General features: G+C 30.8%; 2 protein-coding genes and 1 non-coding gene across 3 annotated transcripts; 2 read left to right on the top strand and 1 right to left on the bottom strand.

The window, feature by feature from the left end:
- The first annotated feature begins 6,141 nt into the window (after positions 1 to 6,141).
- On the top strand, positions 6,142 to 6,213 carry TRNAD-GUC (transfer RNA aspartic acid (anticodon GUC)). The gene has a single exon. It is a non-coding gene; the product is annotated as a tRNA-Asp (tRNA).
- Positions 6,214 to 10,503: 4,290 nt separating this feature from the next.
- Positions 10,504 to 12,286, top strand: BZR1 (Brassinosteroid signaling positive regulator (BZR1) family protein). The gene is made up of 2 exons (XM_020363580.3): positions 10,504 to 10,944; positions 11,333 to 12,286. Exons 1-2 carry the CDS (start codon positions 10,705 to 10,707, stop codon positions 12,011 to 12,013), a joined length of 921 nt encoding a protein of 306 aa, XP_020219169.2. The 5' UTR covers positions 10,504 to 10,704; the 3' UTR covers positions 12,014 to 12,286.
- A 582-nt stretch (positions 12,287 to 12,868) lies between these two features.
- LOC109802915 (DNA glycosylase superfamily protein) lies at positions 12,869 to 15,764 on the bottom strand. The gene is given in 5 exon segments (XM_083073971.1): positions 12,869 to 13,167; positions 13,169 to 13,455; positions 13,561 to 13,698; positions 13,796 to 13,941; positions 15,388 to 15,764. Coding segments are annotated over 5 exon segments (795 nt in total). The 5' UTR covers positions 15,581 to 15,764; the 3' UTR covers positions 12,869 to 13,136.
- Positions 15,765 to 20,613: the final 4,849 nt, after the last annotated feature.

Here is a 20,613-nt window from a genome sequence, read left to right as displayed (position 1 = left end):
TGGTGATTTTTTTATTCTCATAATTTTGAAAATGTGACATATTCAGTTCAAATGGGAGACTAAATGTGGAAACTAGTAAAATTAAAATAAAAGATTATTTCAAAATATTTATTAATTTGTAATGGATTAATTTACGGAGAAGAACGATACGTTATCGAAGAATATGTTGCTTGAATTGCAGGAAGCAATACCTGTTTATTTTTTGAAGAAACAACAAACAATCTCTATTTGAAATAATAGAAAGGAAAATGAATATGGAAAAAGTAAAGAATCAAACACTTATCTTTTGAAGTTAAAATGGAGAATGCAAGTTAAAAGTCCTCATTCGTCCTTTTAGGACGAGGTAAATGTAATTTTTTTAAAAAAAATTAAACTTTAAAGGTTTTTGTTTTAAATTTGAGTATTATTCTATTTTCCTAATTTTTTTGACTACCAATAATTTACTAAAAAAAAACATTTTCCCTTGCTGTTCAAGTGTTCATGCTTAAAGGTTTTTTTTATTATTAGTAGTATTTTGCATTTATGAAAGCTTCGCTCTACAAAAAACCACCTATGAATAGCTTGAAATATAGCCGTGAAATTTATTAGAAACAATTATAGTGCATTAATAGTAGCAGTTATTAATGCGAATAAACTAGTAATAGTAGTCATGGTTATAAATTGTAATTGTACTCGTATTGAGTCATCTTTGTTTTGGCACGTACGTGCCTCCATTGTCCTTGACCAATAAATTAATTAGACAATACTAGACACCAAGACATGGGTCATATGGGTTAGTATTTAAGATAAGCATGCCGACCACTATTAATGTTCTTTTTATACTTAATGTCTGAAATTACACATTATAATAAGGTTTGTTTCATAGAAGCACTACAGATTTCAAAGAAAATTAATTTAGAGAGGAAACAGTGTAAAAACACAGAAATTGACAGCATCGTTTGTAGTAATTGCGACGTTACGTGATGTGAAGGTGAAGGTCTTATATCCTTTAATTCATGAGTTCATGCCAAATTTATTGGTCTCCTAGAGCTGTTAGAATAGTGGATTAAGCCTAACTCAACCCTACAAAACCGGCTTGTAAGGTAAGGGTTGATTTCCACTTATATACTATTCAATTGCCTAATCTCTAGTCGATGTGGGACTTGGGTTTTTCCCAATACACCCCCTCACGTCCAGCACTATTGGGCTTGGTACGTGGATAAATGGTGGGTGGCCCTTTTTAATGATCTAGGATTGGCGGGACTTGGGTTTTTCCCAATACACCCCCTCATGCCTGTGAGGCATGCATCAATGGTGGGTGGCCCATTTTTAAAGTGGATCTAAATGGCTCTGATACCATGTTAGAATAGTGGATTAAGCCTAACTCAACCCTACAAAACCGGCTTGTAAGGTGAGGGTTGCTTTCCACTTATATACTATTCAATTGCCTAATCTCTAGTCGATGTGGGACTTGGGTTTTTCCCAATACACCCCCTTACGTCCAACACTATTGGGCTTGGTACGTGGATAAATGGTGGGTGACCCTTTTTAATGATCTAGGATTGGCGGGACTTGGGTTCAAATGATGGAAGAACTTTGGAGGAGGCCGGATTGATGTAGCTTCCTTCAAGTCTTTCCCTAGATCTTTGTACTCCTAGAATCCTTCCAATGCTTGTGTAAGGCTCCAATGGAGGGAGGAACCTCACGGCCACCTTAAGATGGTGGAGAAGCCTCTCAAGAATGCGCCACTCTTGGTGAAAGGATAAGCATTCTTCAACCCGCCACACTTGTCTTTGGAAAAGTGATAAGAGATTGGTTTTGCACAAAGAGGTTTAGGACCTTTGGGAGGAGAGAAATCTGATCTCTAATCTGAATACTCAATTCTCATTAATGCCAAAAGTGTCATACAAGTGAAAATTTGAGGCTATATAGGCGTGGCCACCTAGGGGTTAAGCTAGACTAGACCATGGTTCACTAGGAACCATGGTTGGGTCCGTCCAACTTAGGGAGCAAGAAAAGGCTAGACCATGGTTCACTAAGAACCATGGTTGAGCCTTCCTAAACCGCCCTTGTGTAGGAGAGAAAGGAGGTCCAAGCATTTGGCCAAGTGTGCACCAATGTGAACACAAGGTGTGAACACAAAGGTGTGGACGGTTTTGATTGGTTTCATTTAACTCCACCCGGTTTGAAAATGGTTCATTTGGTTTAGTTAGGTTCATTCAATGTGAATGGAACCTAGCTAAATCAAATCTATGAAAAATTAGGAGTTAAATGAGTCCAATATGTAAAACCTTTATCCTAAGACCACATTTGGCTAAAATGCTAGGAGCACACTTTAGTTTACTAATGCCACTCCTATGCCTACTTCTAAAAAGAAAAAGGTGCCTCAAAAATACAAAGGCAAAACAATCCTATACAAAGTCTACTATATACAATATATACAATGGGACTACTCAAGATACTACTAAGGAGAAAAGTACACAATGCTCATGGTGAGCAAGGGTCTAAGAAGCACCTCCTCCTTAGATGTCTCTTCTAGCTTCCTTACCATGGACCTTGTCAAAGGTCCAATGGCCTTCATGTATTCCTCTTCCTTGGATGGTCCTCCATCATACCCTCCTTCTTGGGAAGGATCTGTCCTCAGATCTACCTCTTCATCATCCATGTTAGTATTCCGTCCTCTATAGAAGCCTCCTCTAGCCCCCTAACCATAGACCTAGTTAGAGGCCTAATGGTCTTCATGTGTGAGCATCCTTGGATCACCCTTCACCCTTCTTGGTCTTACTTCTTCCAAAGGGATCCTTGGGGATTAGATTTCCATCATACCCTCCCCCTTCGAAAGGATTTGTCCTCAAATCCAGTGGTCCTTCCACAAAGATAGCATCACCTACAATGAAAATAAGAAATAAAGCATTAGGGATGACATATTCATATAACATATGTGGAAAGTGCACCCTATGAGGAATTCCTTCTATAGTCCTAGCAAGGGTCCTTAGACTAGGAAGGATGGGTTCTATAAGAATAGGATCCTCACTATAGTGTAGTCTGAGTGTAAAACTAAATCCTAAAAATGTTAAAGTGCTAAAACTATAACAAACTAATGAAGTAGTCCTATATACCAAGATATCTTGCCTAAAGTACCCTATGTAGTAACCTAGGCGTCTACAAGAAAATAAAGTGAATATAATAAGGAAACTACCTAGACAACCCTTGATCATATTATATGTTAGATACATCAATGAAGAGGATGTAAAGAGTTTAGAAAAGTCATAGAATCTAATTTGGTCTTGAAGGGAAGTAGTAAAATTAAGTTCAAAGAAGTTTGAACTTCCCTTAAGATCAAAAGTAGAAAATAAGACACCATGAGATGTATCTGATAAACAATATAAACCAAAGGTTGGGTGCTTTATTAGAACAACTAAAGTAGGAGAAGTCCTAAATAGACAATGGCCGTCTACTTTGGGCACCACCAAAGTAGTAGCATAAGAAGTAGAACTAGGTGAAGTCCACTTCTTCTTCACAAGACTAAGAACTTGAGATCCATTATTTTCAAAAATATTTAGGTGGTGGATCTTAAGCTCTAAGGTTGTGGCAGCAGTAGAAAAAGAGCTAAATTCTTTATGAAGAAGAAAAGTCTTTTTACAATTATTTTGAATTAAAAAGTGACTTTCCTTTTGCATAAGATTTTTGGAGGAGACACTATCCTCCTTACTCTTTTCCAAGAGTAGTGTCTTTTTAGTTTTAAGAAGGTGAAGAGGTTGTTCAACTAGAAGACATTTCTTGATAGAATGTTTTATTAAAAATTGACTTCTAGGAACAATTTCCTTGGAGGAGACACTACCCTCCAACTCTAGAACCTTCTTTTTCTCCTCTTTTCTTTTTTTTGATTTCATAAATCCACTATTCTAACATGTTAGAATAGTGGATTAAGCCTAACTCAACCCTACAAAACCGGCTTGTAAGGTGAGGGTTGCTTTCCACTTATATACTATTCAATTGCCTAATCTCTAGTCGATGTGGGACTTGGGTTTTTCCCAATACACCCCCTCACGTCCAGCACTATTGGGCTTGGTACGTGGATAAATGGTGGGTGGCCCTTTTTAATGATCTAGGATAGGCGGGACTTGGGTTTTTTCCCAATACACCCCCTCATGCCTATGGCACATGCATCAATGGTGGGTGGCCCATTTAAAGTGGATCTAAATGGCTCTGATACCATGTTAGAATAGTGGATTAAGCCTAACTCAACCCTACAAAACCGGCTTGTAAGGTAAGGATTGATTTCCACTTATATACTATTCAATTGCCTAATCTCTAGTCGATGTGGGACTTGGGTTTTTTCCAATAAGAGCTGTCGTAGGTGTGGGTCAGCATCAGAAAAAAACTATTCAGAGAGTGGTAGGGTCTACGACCTCTGGTTGAGTTAGTTTCATCACGGTATTCAGAAATGAGAAGTGAGAGCTTTTCTTATTTGGCCAAAATGTTCATGTTAATGATGGTAATGTTGGAGATTTTTATTGGGTGGATCTCACTGCTTGGCGTCATTACATTCTTGCATTCTTTGAAGTGGCGCCAAATGTGGTTGTTTAATGTCTTCTTGCCACAACTTTGGACAGGACAATTTTAAATATAAGTTTTCATTTTCATATTATTAAAATTTTTAAATATATAAACTACATTTTAAAGATAAAGATAACTAAAACTGAGAGATAGTTTGAGATGATTGCAGGATAACATAAAGATAACATAGTTTGAGGTAATAATATTTTTTTTATAATCATATGATTGGTTTTAAATATTTATCAACTAATATTTTTTTTTATTTACAAAATATGATCATAAGAGTATAAGACCTTATTTAATAGCTCGACTCGATTCAATGACTTTTTATGCTGTTGTTACAATAGTATATGAAATACATTGTTATATAGAATTTTTTTTTTTCTTCAAATTTTAAAATTTATTATAATTAAAACTAACAGAAAGAAAGAGTAATATGTTTTTATTCTTATAAAATTTCAAACTTTATATCTTATAAATTTGATTTTTAGTCTTTCATTTATTTTTGTTATCTGTCCTTAAGAAGGAACTTAAAAATAGGCAAAATTTTAACCTCTAAATAGTGATATAGATAGTAATAAATAAAAGGTAAAAAATGGATAAAAAGAATTTTCATAACTAAGATTTAAAATATGAAATTTTATAGGAATTCTAAGCAAGTTTAACTTAAAAAATATTAAAATTAAAAAACAATATATCTGCATTTGCAATAACTAGCTTATGACTCACAGCATTACAGCTATCAGTATACAATTGTACACCCCGCTCTCCCTACTAATAATAAATAAATAATTTAAAAGTAATTTTAATAAACATAGATAATTAGATATTCTCATATGCATAACTCACACAGGAGCTCAGTTAGCCTTCAATTGTCACGAGAACTTGGTATGAAAAATACTGGATATCAATTTCCTCTTTACTTGTTTTTGATTTACAGAAAATGACTCCATCTACGAAATAAAATTACAAATTTCTCTCCTAAAAACATAGATATTCGTGAGTTTGCTAACCATTTATTTTAATGTGAGTTGATCTTAAATAATAAGAGACAAATAAAATCAATCTCTATATTAAATATCAACCTCTATATTATATGAAAATATTTTTAAGAATTTTTTCTCAACGAGAACATTTGAAATAATTTTTTAACTTCTTATCTAATTCGATTTTTATTTATTATAATTATTTATGAATTAAATATTAATATTTAAAATAAATTATTAATAATTATAATATTTTTTTATATTTTAATATAAATAATTTATCATAAATTTAAAATATAATTTATATATTAAAAAATATTTATGAGTATTAATTTTTAAAATAATATATATATATATATATATATATTTAACCATGATATTTATTTATATATAATTTATTATAAGTTTTAATTATATTATATATAATAAATATTTCTGTGTATTTCACGTCTTAAATATTAGTACAAATCTATTTTTTATTTATTATAGATTAGTTTAAAAGTTTGATTTACAATGTTTTAATAAGCAAAATTTTATGTGTTGAAAGTATTGGTATGTATACTAATTTATGATAATTATTCGATATTAACAACTATTTTATGCCTATGTCATCAAGGTCGTTGTAGTATAGTGGTAAGTATTTCCGCCTGTCACGCGGACGACCCGGGTTCGATCCCCGGCAACGGCGTCGTTTCATTTTTTTTTATTTGACTCCATATTTTCTGTCATGTCACTCTACTTTTTCTGTTTAAATATATACCACACTATACGTAAGCGTCACCACGTGTTCTTGTATGTATGCATTTTTTTTATTTTTATTACTTTTTTATAGGTTCAGGGTTGTCAGGTTCCTCCTCACATTATTCCAAGTCTTCCCCGTTTTATACTCATGCATTTTCATGGGTTACCAACCCTTGAAAGCAGTTTAGAGCTACGCTGTGTTATTATTTTTAATTTCTCTCAGTTTTTTAATGCTATCATGGAAGCTTTAATCAACTAGTTGTGTGCAGAAAACTCATCTATACGAGAATATCCTTAACAATTGGCATCAAATGTGACAAAATAAACTTTTAATTGACTGAATTAAGATGCAGCTATAAGGCACTGAGGGACTATTCTTAGAAGTTAGCAGCAAATGTGACAAAAGCAAACTATAGTAGTGATTTTTATATGGGGAAAATATCTTGTTCCCTCGTTGTCTGTAGTGACTGAATTGCATTTATTCTAAGTACTTCTTTTCATGCTGCGGCTACTTGCTGGAAAGAAAGAAAAAAAACTAGTAGTAATTAACAGCGTATTAGCATGAAAAGGAGTGCTTCGAAAGAACAAATGTCGTCTGAGACAACATAATTATACACATATATTAAGTTTTTCTGTGGAATCACTTGATGTCAAACTTTCAGAATTTTTAGTTCCAGTACTGGAACAAATACTGGCTTCTATCCTACTGTAGTAACTAGTTTAAGGCAGTTGCTGTGTACTGCTGCAAAGGATCATTACTAATTCTAAGTTTCAGTTTTATAAGTATCATTGTATAAACTTATACTTCATTTTGATTAAGTATTTTCTCTTTCAGAGTACATAAAATAAATAAAAAATGTCTATTTTTAAATTTTAATACAATAAAATCACAATAAACATATATATATATATATGAACGAAATATATGGTTTAGAATAATTATCGAATTATTTTAAAATTATGTTTTATGTTTAATGAAGATTACATTTTATATTATTATTTTCATGCATGTTTTGATTAACATGTTTTTGGTGTTTCTCGTGAATTGGAGTAGTAAGATGTGACCACTTATTTATCTTTGTCACATTAGTTAAAGAGGTTAAGTTTTTTAAATATTACTCTCAACTTTTGGAAATCTATGTATAATATATATTATTTAAGAATTTTTTTTTTACTTCAAGTTATTTACTTACAAGTCAAGTTATTGGGTTATTTTTTCATAGGTTATCTTCAACCTTTTTCTTTAATGAAAAAATCCTCATTCTTGAAGAAACCGGAACAAGATGCAGGGACCTTGAGTAGTAGTGTGCTTATCTTGAAATTCTTTCACTATCTTCATTAATTTGAAAAAGATAAAGATTCACTATGATTTACATATTTGTCAATGTTTTTACTGATTGTAAAACCCTAAAAATAGGTGCTTGGAGTTCAAAATGGGCAGACAGCAAAAAAAAAATGATCTCATTTGTTTTTAGGATTTTTACAATGAATGAACCTATGCGTCATAATAAACCTTCGTCCTTTTTAAATCAATGAGGATAGTGAATGAGTCCCAACACAAGCACATATATACTATTATTCATGATTGTCAAATCATGTTCAGATTTCTTCAAGACAAGTTTCTTTGTTAAAGAAAAAAGATTGAAAATGGCTCGTGAAAAAAATAGACAATAACCTATGGAAAAATAATCATGACTCTACTTGTAAATTAATAATCCATGGTAAAAAAAATTATCTTTACATAATAATAATATAAATTAAATATATATTTGCACATAAACTTCTTGGAGTTGAGAGTAATATTTAAAAAGTTACCCTCTATAATTGATGCGACAAAGGTGGCTAGGTAGTCGCATCTTATTAGTCCAAATTAAAAAAAATACCAAAATATGATAATTAAAACATGCATGGAAGTAATAGCATAGTGTAAAATGGCACATACGTAAACATTAGGCTCATTAAAATATTATTTTTTTTTGTTTGGAAATCTTGACATCTCATTTTATAAACTTCTTTAAATTTCTTTAAAATATCCTAAATTTTCAATAATTTAAATAAAAATTATTTAGATAAATTCATTAAAATAAGATTGAGAAGCATAATTTATTGTAATAATTAAAAATTCAAGGTGAAACTTTAGTAAAAAAATATTACCTCCTTTCAACGTAATTAATTGTAAGGAACATATGATAAATCATTTGAATAAAAAAAATAATTGATATAATTATTTTTAATTAATTTTATCATAAATTGAAGTTTCATTTTAAATATACCTTTTACTTTAAATGATTTTCATGTTTAATGATAATTAAAAGTAAATGCATAGGAAATAAAAACAAATGAATGGTATAAATGAAATTTAATTCTAAATAACTTTAAAAACTAGTGATTGTTGTTTATAATTAGAATCAAAGAATAAATCAATTAGTTGTTTATAATTAAGACAACCAAACAATAAATAGTAATATTTATGCCCTCTCTACAAAATGGTCAGATGGAAATTTTGATATGTCTCTAGGTGTGACACACGCTCGAGAGTAGTAGACAAATGTATCTTTATGGCAAATTGCTGAGATGTAAATTCATACACAATCTCTATGTGTAACACACTAGACGCTAGTGGACAAATGTGTCTTTCTAAAAATGTATCGAGAGGAAGATTTTGATACAACTTTATGCGTTACATACTTTAAGTTGGTGGACAAATATATCTTTTAGACAAAATGTCCAGATAAAATTCTTGTAAAACACATAATTAATGACTCTTAGAAAAAAATGTTATTGCTCGACAAGACTTGATAACAATAATATTTTTCCATTACATATCTCGTTAACATGAGTATTTCTATCCTTTACAAAAGATGAAACTTTTCATTAATTTATAATTATCTATTTTAATGTTTATCAAATGTCAAAAGGTAATGAAATTTACCTTCTTAAACCTTGTGATTCATACATAGGAATGTGAATAGAGTAGAACAAGTCAGGCTTTAAATATATAGGATAAGTTTGTTTTACAAAATTAAAGTTTAAATCTAACCTATTAGTCAATTTAAAAATTTATTTAAATTATTAATGTTAATTAGGCTAATAAAATTAATTTTTAAAATATAATTTATTTAATATTATTAAATTTTAAATTAAAAAAAAATAGGAGACAAATTAAATCATTTTCTATTAAAGGAATAATTTATATGTAATAATGTATGTTGATGTACACTAATGCACAGATCATAAACCTATAAACCTATAATGAAAAAAAATTGTACAAAAAATATCTTAAATATTGATAATTTAGTTTTTATTTTTAAAATTTATTTATTTATATTTTTATAATATAAATATAAATATATATATATATATATATATATATTAATTTTTTATTATATTATATAAATAAACAAACGAATTTATCAAATTTTTTTATAAGTTTAAGCTTGATATTTTCATATAAATAATATTTTTTTTATAATTTAAACATCACATTTTTATTAAACAAGTTAATTTTGGTTTTAAAGATGTTAGACCATATATCTTTATTTAATTTTCATCCCTATTCATAAATATGATTTTAATATATATATATATATATATATATATTACATTTTAAATGTTTTGATTTTTTTGGAAAAACTTTATATTTTATTTTCTCTAATGAATTTTCCTTACCTAAACAATACATGCATCACATTTAAAAGGGAGAAAATGAATAATTAAACCTCAATAAATTAAACAAGTAAAACAAGAAAGAAAGAAACAAAAATGGACAATGCTTTTGTGGGTTCAGGTCACTTAAGGGGACAAGTATCACATCGTTTATATGCATGCCTGCGCCAAAATCCTTCACGCGGAAGCCGGGTCGGGTGTCCACACCAATACCCTGAAATCTAATAGAAGGTGAGACCTGGTTCTCTGTTTGTGTGTGTTTGGAGCTTCAGTGTTAAATGTTTGACCCGTTAAAGTTGAAAAGAGAAACTGAAAAAAGAAAAAGGTCGAAACAAACAAAAGGCAAAGGCAAAAGTGTTTTGGCATATTCCTGCATCGATATTCGAGGCTGTAATGCATGCATTATCCGGTTTTAGCCGAGTCGAGCTGAGCCGGAACGTGGGCCTCACCCACACTAATAATTAGGTGATCAGAAGGCAGTGCACATGTTATGCAAAGCCTCCGCACGGCAAATCCCACCCTGCCTTTTTCGCGTGAATCCCGCCCGTTGATCCTTTAACGGTGCTGATGACGTGTGGCCCTCAGGAGATTGCGTGAGGCCTCCCGCACGTTATATTAACCCTCGAACTAGCTTGCTTGATCTGTTGTAAAGACAGGGGGAGAATGGAAGAGGTTGTTTGGCAATTAGAACAAGTAGCGCATTCCTCGTGAGGGTTACCACTTACCACTTATCAGTTCCGCGTATAATGCTGCCGTGCTGGCGGAAGTGAGAATGACTTCGGACGGCGCCACGTCGGCGGCGGCCAATCGGAGGAAGCCGTCGTGGAGGGAGAGAGAGAACAACCGGAGGAGAGAGAGGCGAAGGAGAGCTATAGCAGCCAAGATATACTCTGGACTTAGGGCGCAGGGGAACTACAATTTGCCCAAACACTGCGACAACAACGAGGTCCTCAAGGCTCTCTGCGCCGAAGCTGGTTGGACCGTCGAAGAAGACGGCACCACCTATCGCAAGGTACTTTTCTCCTTCCTTCCATATTCACATTTCACAGAGTTAGATCTCGTTTTTCATATTTTGCATCTAATACTCACTGTTGGATTCAAATCTTGCTATAATTGTCTTAAGCCTTGTTAATTACTTGGGAGTGTCTGTTTGTGTGTGTGAAAGATGGATCGTAATGTGCGTGTTTGGATTCACTCTTGTTTATGTAGAATCACTTGGAAATTTGAGTTTGGTTTTCTGAATCCAAAAGTAATTTAAGGTAACTTTTGTATTAAATAATAAAAAAATTTATAGAGATTCTTAAGATTTGTTTGATTTTAAAATGAAAATATTGAAACAAAAATGGTTTTAGGCACTAGAAAACGGGCATATGAAGTGTGTATGTATGTATGACTGATAGGGAAGCAGGGCAGCACTAGCACTAGCACTAGCAGGTGATGGTGCAGGTACCTCCAGCAGAAACACGCCTTTCTCGTCACAAAATCCGAGTCCAATTCCTTCATACCAAGTGAGTTCTTCCTCATCCTCTTTCCCGAGCCCATCTCGTTTGGACGGGAACAACGCGTCAAACCTAATCCCCTACATTCGGCATGCGTTCCCCGCATCTCTCCCTCCTTTAAGGATATCAAACAGCGCCCCTGTCACCCCACCCCTCTCCTCGCCAACTTCCAGAAACCCCAAACCCATTCCCACATGGGACTCCATCGTCAAAACCTCCATGGCATCATCCTTCAACCACCACCGCCACCACCACCCTTTCTTCGCCGCTTCTGCCCCGGCCAGCCCCACGCACCGCCACCTCTACCCACCGCCACCTATTCCCGAGTGTGACGAGTCTGATAGCTCCACTGTTGAGTCTGGCCAGTGGCTCAACTTCCAAGCATTTCCACCCTCTGTTTCTGCGATGCCCATCTCTCCCACCTTGAACTTCATCAAACCTGTGGTGAATCAGCAGCACAACCTTCCTATCCAAGAGGAGAGAATTGGGGTGCAGGTGAAGCCTTGGGTCGGGGAGAGGATTCATGAAGTCGGATTGGATGATTTGGAGCTCACGCTCGGAAGTGGCAAGACACCTACTTAGGCTGCTTGCAAAACTGGTTCAGATTGAGACCCCTCGATTCAACCTTGAAACACAAGTTACAGTTAGTAAATGGGTGCATCTCTGCTCGTATGTAACCACCATAAACTTGTTATTGGAATAGGGAAGGATCACATGACATGTTCATTTTATTTTATGTTTACAGTTATTATGTCCAAAACCAAAACTCTTTTTAACATATCAAATTTATTTTTATTTTAAAGGATTTAAATATTTAAACAAATAGAATAAGAATTGTCATTTTATTTCCTTTCATTTACTGTGTTTGCAATTTTTTTTCTCCTACTCCTTTCATGTCTATCCAAAGATACCTACCTATCGCAGGAAAGAGAATCTCGAGTATATAAATCCAATAGTAATACAGTTACATGTATACCGTTTCTTACTAGAACAATTAAAATGTTTAGAAATTTATGTTAGCAAAATAATGCATGCGAATCCTGCTTTGTTTTTGATGGACTGGATTACAGTCTTATTTTAGCATGCCAGAAACAAAAAGCCCAACTTCTAAATATAATTTATTTTGGATATTAAAAAAATATATCAGTCAAACTTTTTTATTTTGAGTAAATACTTTCTCAAATTAATTCATTTCCAAACCGTAATCGGACTGTGAAGTGAGTGTCGAGAAACTAGAAATTGTCCGAGAGAAGCAATGAAGCGAAGGCAAAGCAAGGACGCAAACATTTGACACCTATCCCTTGAGAGTGGAAATTCCTACGGTCCTCTCTTCTATTATCGAATGGGTTACGAATTTACCATAATTGTCTTCCAAAAATGTTGAAGAACATAAAATATAGTGGGACATGAAAGCAATGCATTGTCAATCGTACAGGGTGGCAAAATTAAGTTGGAAATTTATTACAGAACACAAACAGATTAGAACAGCAACTTATTATCCAAGTGTATTAAAAGAAACATGCACCTTCACGTGGGAACACCGATAACAAGATGAGGCCTATCATTTTCTGGTTAGGTTGGGTGAGATACAAACAGATTAGGAAAGAATAAAATTATAGCATACAATACAATAATAAGAAACAATGACAATCGACCCCGCGGCTTGGAACATATCCTTCAGTTAAACGGCCTTCAGTTATTGAGTTCATGTCAACTCCAAAGTTTCATTTTGTACCATTCTCCTTAACCTCGTTTTTAAATTCGTTTTTGGTTGCCACTTTGCATTCGTTGTGCCTGAAGCATGTTAATAGGTGGTCATTAACGAGTCCCGCTACTTGCATGAACGAATAAACTACAGTGGGTCCCACACAATGGAAACCTCTACGCATCATGTCCTTGCTAATGACTTCTGCTTTTGGAGTCTTCACGGGTACTTGACGTCCATATCTGAATTCATTTCTTATCGGTTTGTGGTTAACAAATCTCCAGCAGTAATTGCTAAATGAACCAAACTCCTGCTGAACCTGTAAAAGGATAAGTCAAACCAATGGCCATGTGATTTTTACATCTCAACTCAGAATTTTCCAATATAGTATTTGCTTAAAAAGAAGCATTAATTTTGGAGTTACCTTAAGTAATTTTTTAGCATTTTCCACAATGGCACGGAGCTTTGGTTCTGATAACAACGAGTTGCCGTTTATTTTCAGCGAGAGCAATTTCTTCTCAGTAAACTGTGCAACTGATGATGGTTCAAAATTTTCAAAAAACTTCCTGTGAAAGATGTCAAATAATAAGTCTCATGGTTTAAGTATGCACTTAAATTAAGTCTCATGGTTTAAAAAATAGGTTGATTTAGAGATTAACATGCCTGAATATGTCTCTCTGGTTAAGAATTGCTGGCCAACTGCGTTCTGCCAATGCTTGTGAATAGACAAGAAGCTCAAATAGCTTTCTATCATCATCAACTGGAACACCCCATTCTTCATCATGGAAAGCAATATAAAGGGGATCTGCTAAGAATCAAAGAAGATTTCTTGATAAGGAAATCCTATCAGTGGGGTAGGGTAATATGCACCCTCTAGTTTAAATAGAGTGCGGGAAAAATTTGAACCAAATCGAAACGACAAACTAAGTTGATACAAATTATAAAGAGTTGATATATTTTGAGAAAAAATTAAACCCGTCTGCTTTATAAAAAGTTGATTTAGTTGACTGAACTTTTTTCTATTAAGTTAATTGCTTTAGTTTAATTTATTTTTTTTATAAATTAAGTTGTATATATGAGTATAAAGTGAATAACCAAATTATATAGAGCTGATTTAATTTAAAAATTTCCAGTTTTTTTTTTTTTATAAACTAATCTACTTTATAAAAAATCGTTCAATTAATCAAACCAGTTTTAAAAAATGAATTGAATAGTTTGATTTGAATTTTTCGAAAATCGTCGGAACTGTGAAAAACCAGCATTCTTTGCCAAAAATGAAGTTGCCAATACTAAATTAAGTTTCCAAAAATCAAGTTCCCAGTTCCCTACAACAACATTGGAAATTTAGAACTATCACAAATCGCAGAATTACACGAAAAACTGAATCCAAAGCTAAAATGGGCTTTTAGATCAAAGAGGTACAGAGGATAACCAACTAGAAAGCAAAACCAAATTATATTCTCTCAGAGGCCTTTCAACAAAAATCCGTTGGGGGAAACCTGTCTCAGATGTTTTAGCTATGCAGAAGCACATGCATGGAAGTTAGTACTTAGTAGAGCAAAAAAAACGTAAGCCCAATTCCAGTTCCACCACCTTCATATCATTAACTAGATTCATAAAGATGCGGTAAGAGCTATAAAGATAACACTTAAAGAAACTACACCATAATGTAACTTAATGTCCATATTTAAACCAATAGTTGTCATATATGGCTCGACATTTGACTTATGGTGATGCTACGTGCAGAATATGAAGCAGGATGATTATTATCATTCAAATGTTGGAAATTAGCTTAATCCAGTTCATCACTGTCGAGCCATTGAAGAAGAAATAAAGGTAGTTCGAACTTTAAAATATTTTTTTTGCCTACATTGTATGTAACTAACCTTTAACTACTACAAAACAAAACCCATTTACGACCATAATTATTAATTATTACCATGAGAAACGAAGAAGACAAGTTGGTATGCAATGCGGTTTCTTCGTGACTATGGCATCCATCGTCAAACATTTACAATCACAATAAATATAATATACAGATACATTAAATATCGATAACAGACCGTAAATATTTGTTCTGTTTTCAAAATATAGAGTTTTGCTTAAAGTTAGATACACACATAATTTAAAAGTAATTAACAAGTTTTTATTTTTAATATATATTTACACTCTTACGTGATAAATATTTTAGCAATTGTTTTTATTCACAAGTAGGAAAGAAATTTAATCATAAACTCACAAGTAGGATTACCAGAGTTAGGAGTGATCCATTCACAGGTCTTGGGAGGCAGAAGCCTGACGGGGTTACGCTTGACGTTCCTTTGCAGAGCGGAGTCAGGGACCTTGGGCTTCAGCTTCTTCTCTATAGCCTCTCCCGAAACGCTTACTCTGTTTCCGCCAGGTTTCAAAATGCCTCGCGTTTCGAGCTTCGTGGCGACGGGCATTGTTGGTTCTGAACTGAGGCTTGGGCTTGGGCTTGGGCTTGGGCTTGGGCTATATGAGTATCCTATTCCTGGAAGAAGGGGAGGGAGAGGAAGTTTAGTTTAGGCGAAAGGTCACATTCACTCTTGTTAATTGGTTGCGTATGTATGGACGGTTGCTTTGCTTTGCTTTGTTTACCGTTTACAAAAAGAATCCAAAGCTACGGTTATGTGACCACTCACCCGTCACCACTATTTTTTAATTCTTTTATCTCTTACAATATATTCATTTCTATAGCTGTATCGAACTTCTTTTGGGTGAATTTGGGAATAATTTGAAATGTTTTATGAACAAACCCCTTCCCCTCTCTCTCCCTTACGTGAAAAGATACAACAATAAAAATTAAGTCTTACTACAAATAAAAATAAATAAATCTCATTCATTAATATCTTAACACAATAAAAATAGCACAATAATACATTTTTAATGTTATGTGATATTTTTTCCCAACAAAACATTTCATGATACAAATTTAAATAAAATTATAATTTATTAAGTAAATTTGAAAAACTTCTAATTATAAGGTTTTTTTTAGATAAACTTAAAAATCTCAAACACCTCCTTGCGACTTAGGTGAGAAGATAGAATAATTAAAATCATTAAGTCTCGTTCATAAATATTTCACCATGATTAAAATAGAAAAATAATACAAATTTAACCTAGTTTAACACCATTTGTCTTTGTCTACCGAACATTTCAATATATATTTTCACCATGACAATTATGAATACAAATTTGGTAATCAAGCTTGAGAAATCCTTGATTATAGGTGACAAACTTAAAAACCTATTTATTACAAGTCCCTTCACTCTTTTCATTTATGCAAAAAGTTAAGATGATTAAAGTCTTTAGGTTTCACTTATAAATATCACCATAATAAAAAAAAAAAGTTGAATAATTAAAATTTATTGAAATATGATACCTTCTATCTTTGTTCATGAAACATTTCAATATATATTAACCATATACTATAAAATTATAATTTTTTAAGCAAACTTTAGAAACACTCACTTATAAGTTTTCTAGACAAACTTAAAATTTCTGTTTAAGATATTACCCCTCTTCCTATTAAGTGGGAGACTAGGGGTAATATGCACAAATTTTTACATTCAAATTTTGTTGCAATCATTGTAGTTTTTATGGATAAAAAATAGTAATGATTCATGATTCCATTCATAAATTAATGAGACATAAAAGTTTAATTGCTCCTTCTTTTTACCTATGTAGTCATCATGATAGTGAGATTCTTCAAGAATCACGTACATATTGACTATTGGATTGATTTTCACTTACCTTAAATTTTCACTCACTTGCATAAATATTTGGAAATTTAGTGTGTTTTGTCAACAATATAAATGTCTCTAGAATATGATTTTGAATGATAATTTTTGGGTTTAGTAATTGAAAAATTGGATTGTTGCATGAAGATTTAAGTTTGATTTTCATTATTGTCTTAGTAATATTTTTTATTGATTTTATTATTGACATAATAATTTTTTTTACTGATAAAGAAAAAATAATGATTTAAGTTTGAAATTTCGATTAATAATATTTGGAGTCACCAATATTAAGTTGAATCAAGTGAATATGAAGTTGAATCTCTTAAGAAATAATTCATATTCTAATATTGTAGATGAAAATGTGATTAAGGGGAAAAATTACATATGAGATAATTAGTCTACTTTCTATAAATCATTAATAAAATTGGTGAATATTTCACTTTTATAATATAATATAAAAAAATACTTTGAAGACAGTCATACCAAATAAAACTTTTTCTTTAACAACAATTCTTCATACTTTGTTTGCTATTCAAAAAACACTACACCAAATTAAATTTTTTAATGTGGTGAGAAAAGTAGAGATGAAAAGTTGAAAACCAACTAAACTTAAATTTCATGAAAAACAACAATAATAAATTCATTTTTTAATAAATTAACTTAATTATAATGTTTTTAATTATTAATTTATGATAAAATTGATAATTAAAATTAAAAACTAATTAAAACATCTTTTACCATCTATAATAGGACTAACTTTTTTTTTCTTTTTTACTTTTTTCATTCTCATCAAATAAGTATTGGCAGGAAAGAAAGAAAAAAGACACTAGGTTCCTTGATGCGAATAACAATATTTTTAATTAATTAATTAATTAATAACGAATGCTATATTACTTAGATGCTTTAAAATATTTATTTCATAAAGCTTGAACTTAGCTTATTTATATAAACATGCACCTAAGAAATATTTGAAAAGTTATAAGTTTTCGTTTTATACAGTTTGAAATTAGTTTATTTATATGAGAGAGACTAAAATTGAAATAATTTCATTATTTATAAAATATTTTAACATTAACTAAATCAAATTCTGATAATATATAATTAATTTAACTCATTTTAAATTGTATTTATTGTGCCTATAATTATAGGCTGAGGGATACCATGACCTGATAAAAAAATGTGGCTATTACTATTCTTATTCTTATTACAATCGCGACTCATTTAGGAAATAACATTACAAGTCGTTATTCTAATTAATTATTCATTTAACTACAGCACGTCGTTATCATATTTAGTACGGTTTTTTGTAGGCTTAGATACGTAGAAGGTAAAGTTTTGTTTGATTCCTTGTTCGTATCTCACTGGGATAGACTTCAATTATATTTTAGTAGCTTAGTTGCTTAATTACATTGTATGAGTTGTTGTGATTTTTTTATTGTGTTTATTTTTTGTAGATAAAAAAATTCCAAATAACAAATTGATAACTTTCTAATTCGATTATTCAACCTAAAAATAATATTAGTTATATATTTTGATTTAATTCATACATGTATTGATTATACTACAAATTATATTCAACGGAAATATAAACAAGCTGAAAATAGATATTTTATGTATTGTCGGTATATATTTTGACATGCCTATTTATTTAGAAATAGATTTAATTGAATGTGTATTCGAATTTTCTAATTAAAAATAAAATATGGTTATGAAATGTAAATAATTGTCGTGATCGAAGAGTTAATTCTTACTTATTGTAACAACTATGAAATCGATGTGTCTATTTATTGAAAATAAATAAGAAAAAATAAAATAAAAAGTGATGAGATCCACATGTATAATTTTTGAGTTTAAATACAAAGACATGACAAAGAAATTTAAACGATGCTATATTCAATTCCTAAAAAAAACGATGCTATATTTAATGGATTAAATGACAAATTTAATCAATTAAGGTCGTAGTTATTAACTAATTAAATTATATTTATTAGGTGATACATTTACATGTTTAGTAGAAATGACAACGGGGTGGGTCGGGTACAGGTTTCATGATATTCGCTTCCGTCTTTGCAACTCAAACTCTTCATGATACATGTACTTGTACCCATTGAGTATATTATTTTCGTCTTCATTCCCATCGGGCGTCAGGTATCGGGATATACCCGTACTTGTACTCTTACCCGTCAAAAATAATTTTTATTTTTGTAAAAAAAATGCACAATATTTTAAAACTATTTTTCTATTATATTACGATTATAATTAGAAAAATACCCGGTCAAATCGAGTATTCTCCGTCAAAATTAAAATGAGTTCAAATATTATCCACAAATATGAGTTTATTTATAATCCTAATGTTTAGTAATTACTTTTTGAGGGTTGGTGAGGTTCGGGTTGTTTGTTTGTAGTATACTTTTATCTGTTTGTTTTGTTTTTATTATTTTTTTTTAAACTATCTGTTTACTTTTTTGATGCTCTTTATTATGAAAAAATTAATAATATTTATTTTTTTTATATTTTTATCAGACACTCTTCTTCATAAATCTATATATCACACTTCATAATTACTTACTCACTAATAAATAAATCATTTTTATTCTTTTATCTGATGTTATAAAAATAACCACTAATTTATGCAGTTATATATTTTCAAATCATAATTTTTTTTATAAATATCTTTCTTTTTCAAAACTCCTAAAAAAATATAGAGAGATAAAAAAGTATATTTTTTCCTATTAAAATGATTAAAGAGATAGCTAAAAGATATAGGAGATCAAATATTAAAAAATTGTGAAATTCGTTTGACCTTAAAATTTTAAAAGGGTTATAAATATATTGAAAATTGTTTAAAAAGATTGTGTCATAAATAATTTAAAAATAATATAAAATTATTTTTTAATATTTTTATTGTCTTTTAAATTTATTTTTATGTAATTTTTACCATATTTACAACACTTTTTCATTCAAACTTCAAATGCATTAATAGTTTTTATATAATTAAATATAATAAAAAGAATTTTAAGTCTTAAATCAATAAAAAAAATATTCAAAATCATAACTTAAAATTTTAAACAATCTCTATTAAAAATAAATAAATTAAATTGGTCCAAATTTAAGAAATAAACGACCAAAATAAACATTTTACAAGATAAAAGATCAAGATGAATATAACAAATAAGATAAAAGACTAAAAATATAATTTAGACATTTATATGTTAAACTTAATAGGATCGAAACACTTTGTATTTCATTTAAATCATACTCTATATATTAAAGGTGAGATTATCTTCTACGAAAACATTTTTAGGAGTTATCAGGAGGTTTGTAAATATCTTTTAACATTTTATCCAATTCATTTTTTTATTTATTCAATTATTTTAGCAATAAAAATATCTTACCTAATAGTATTTTTAGTGGTTAGTTTTCAACTTAAACTTTTAAGGAATTATTTTGACTTCTTATCTAATACATCATTTTTTATTTATAATATTCTTTTTGTAAGCAAAATTTTACTATTTTTATAAAATTATCTATAACGGTCTACTATGGTCTTTATATTTAATGAAATTCAAAATTAGTAACGAAAACAATTATCACTACCTAAAATTAACACAGACAGATCCTAAAAGATTGACTCACGATATTTGATTTATATTGCCATCCCTATATATAAATTAGTAAGTTAGTTTTTTTTACGATGAGTTGGTAATTTTAAAATC

Source organism: Cajanus cajan, chromosome 4, assembly GCF_000230855.2.
Source record: "Cajanus cajan strain Asha chromosome 4, NIPB_CcT2T_4, whole genome shotgun sequence".
Taxonomy (NCBI): Eukaryota; Viridiplantae; Streptophyta; class Magnoliopsida; order Fabales; family Fabaceae; genus Cajanus; species Cajanus cajan.
This window is presented reverse-complemented; position numbering and strand designations above follow the sequence as displayed.

What these genes read in the sequence shown, in the direction of transcription:
- BZR1 (XM_020363580.3), top strand. Translation starts at nt 10,705, where the DNA reads ATGACTTCGGACGGCGCCACGTCGGCGGCGGCCAATCGGAGGAAGCCG. An exon ending in ACGGCACCACCTATCGCAAG is followed by an intron (nt 10,945 to 11,332) that starts GTACTTTTCTCC and finishes TATGACTGATAG; the next exon opens with GGAAGCAGGGCAGCACTAGC.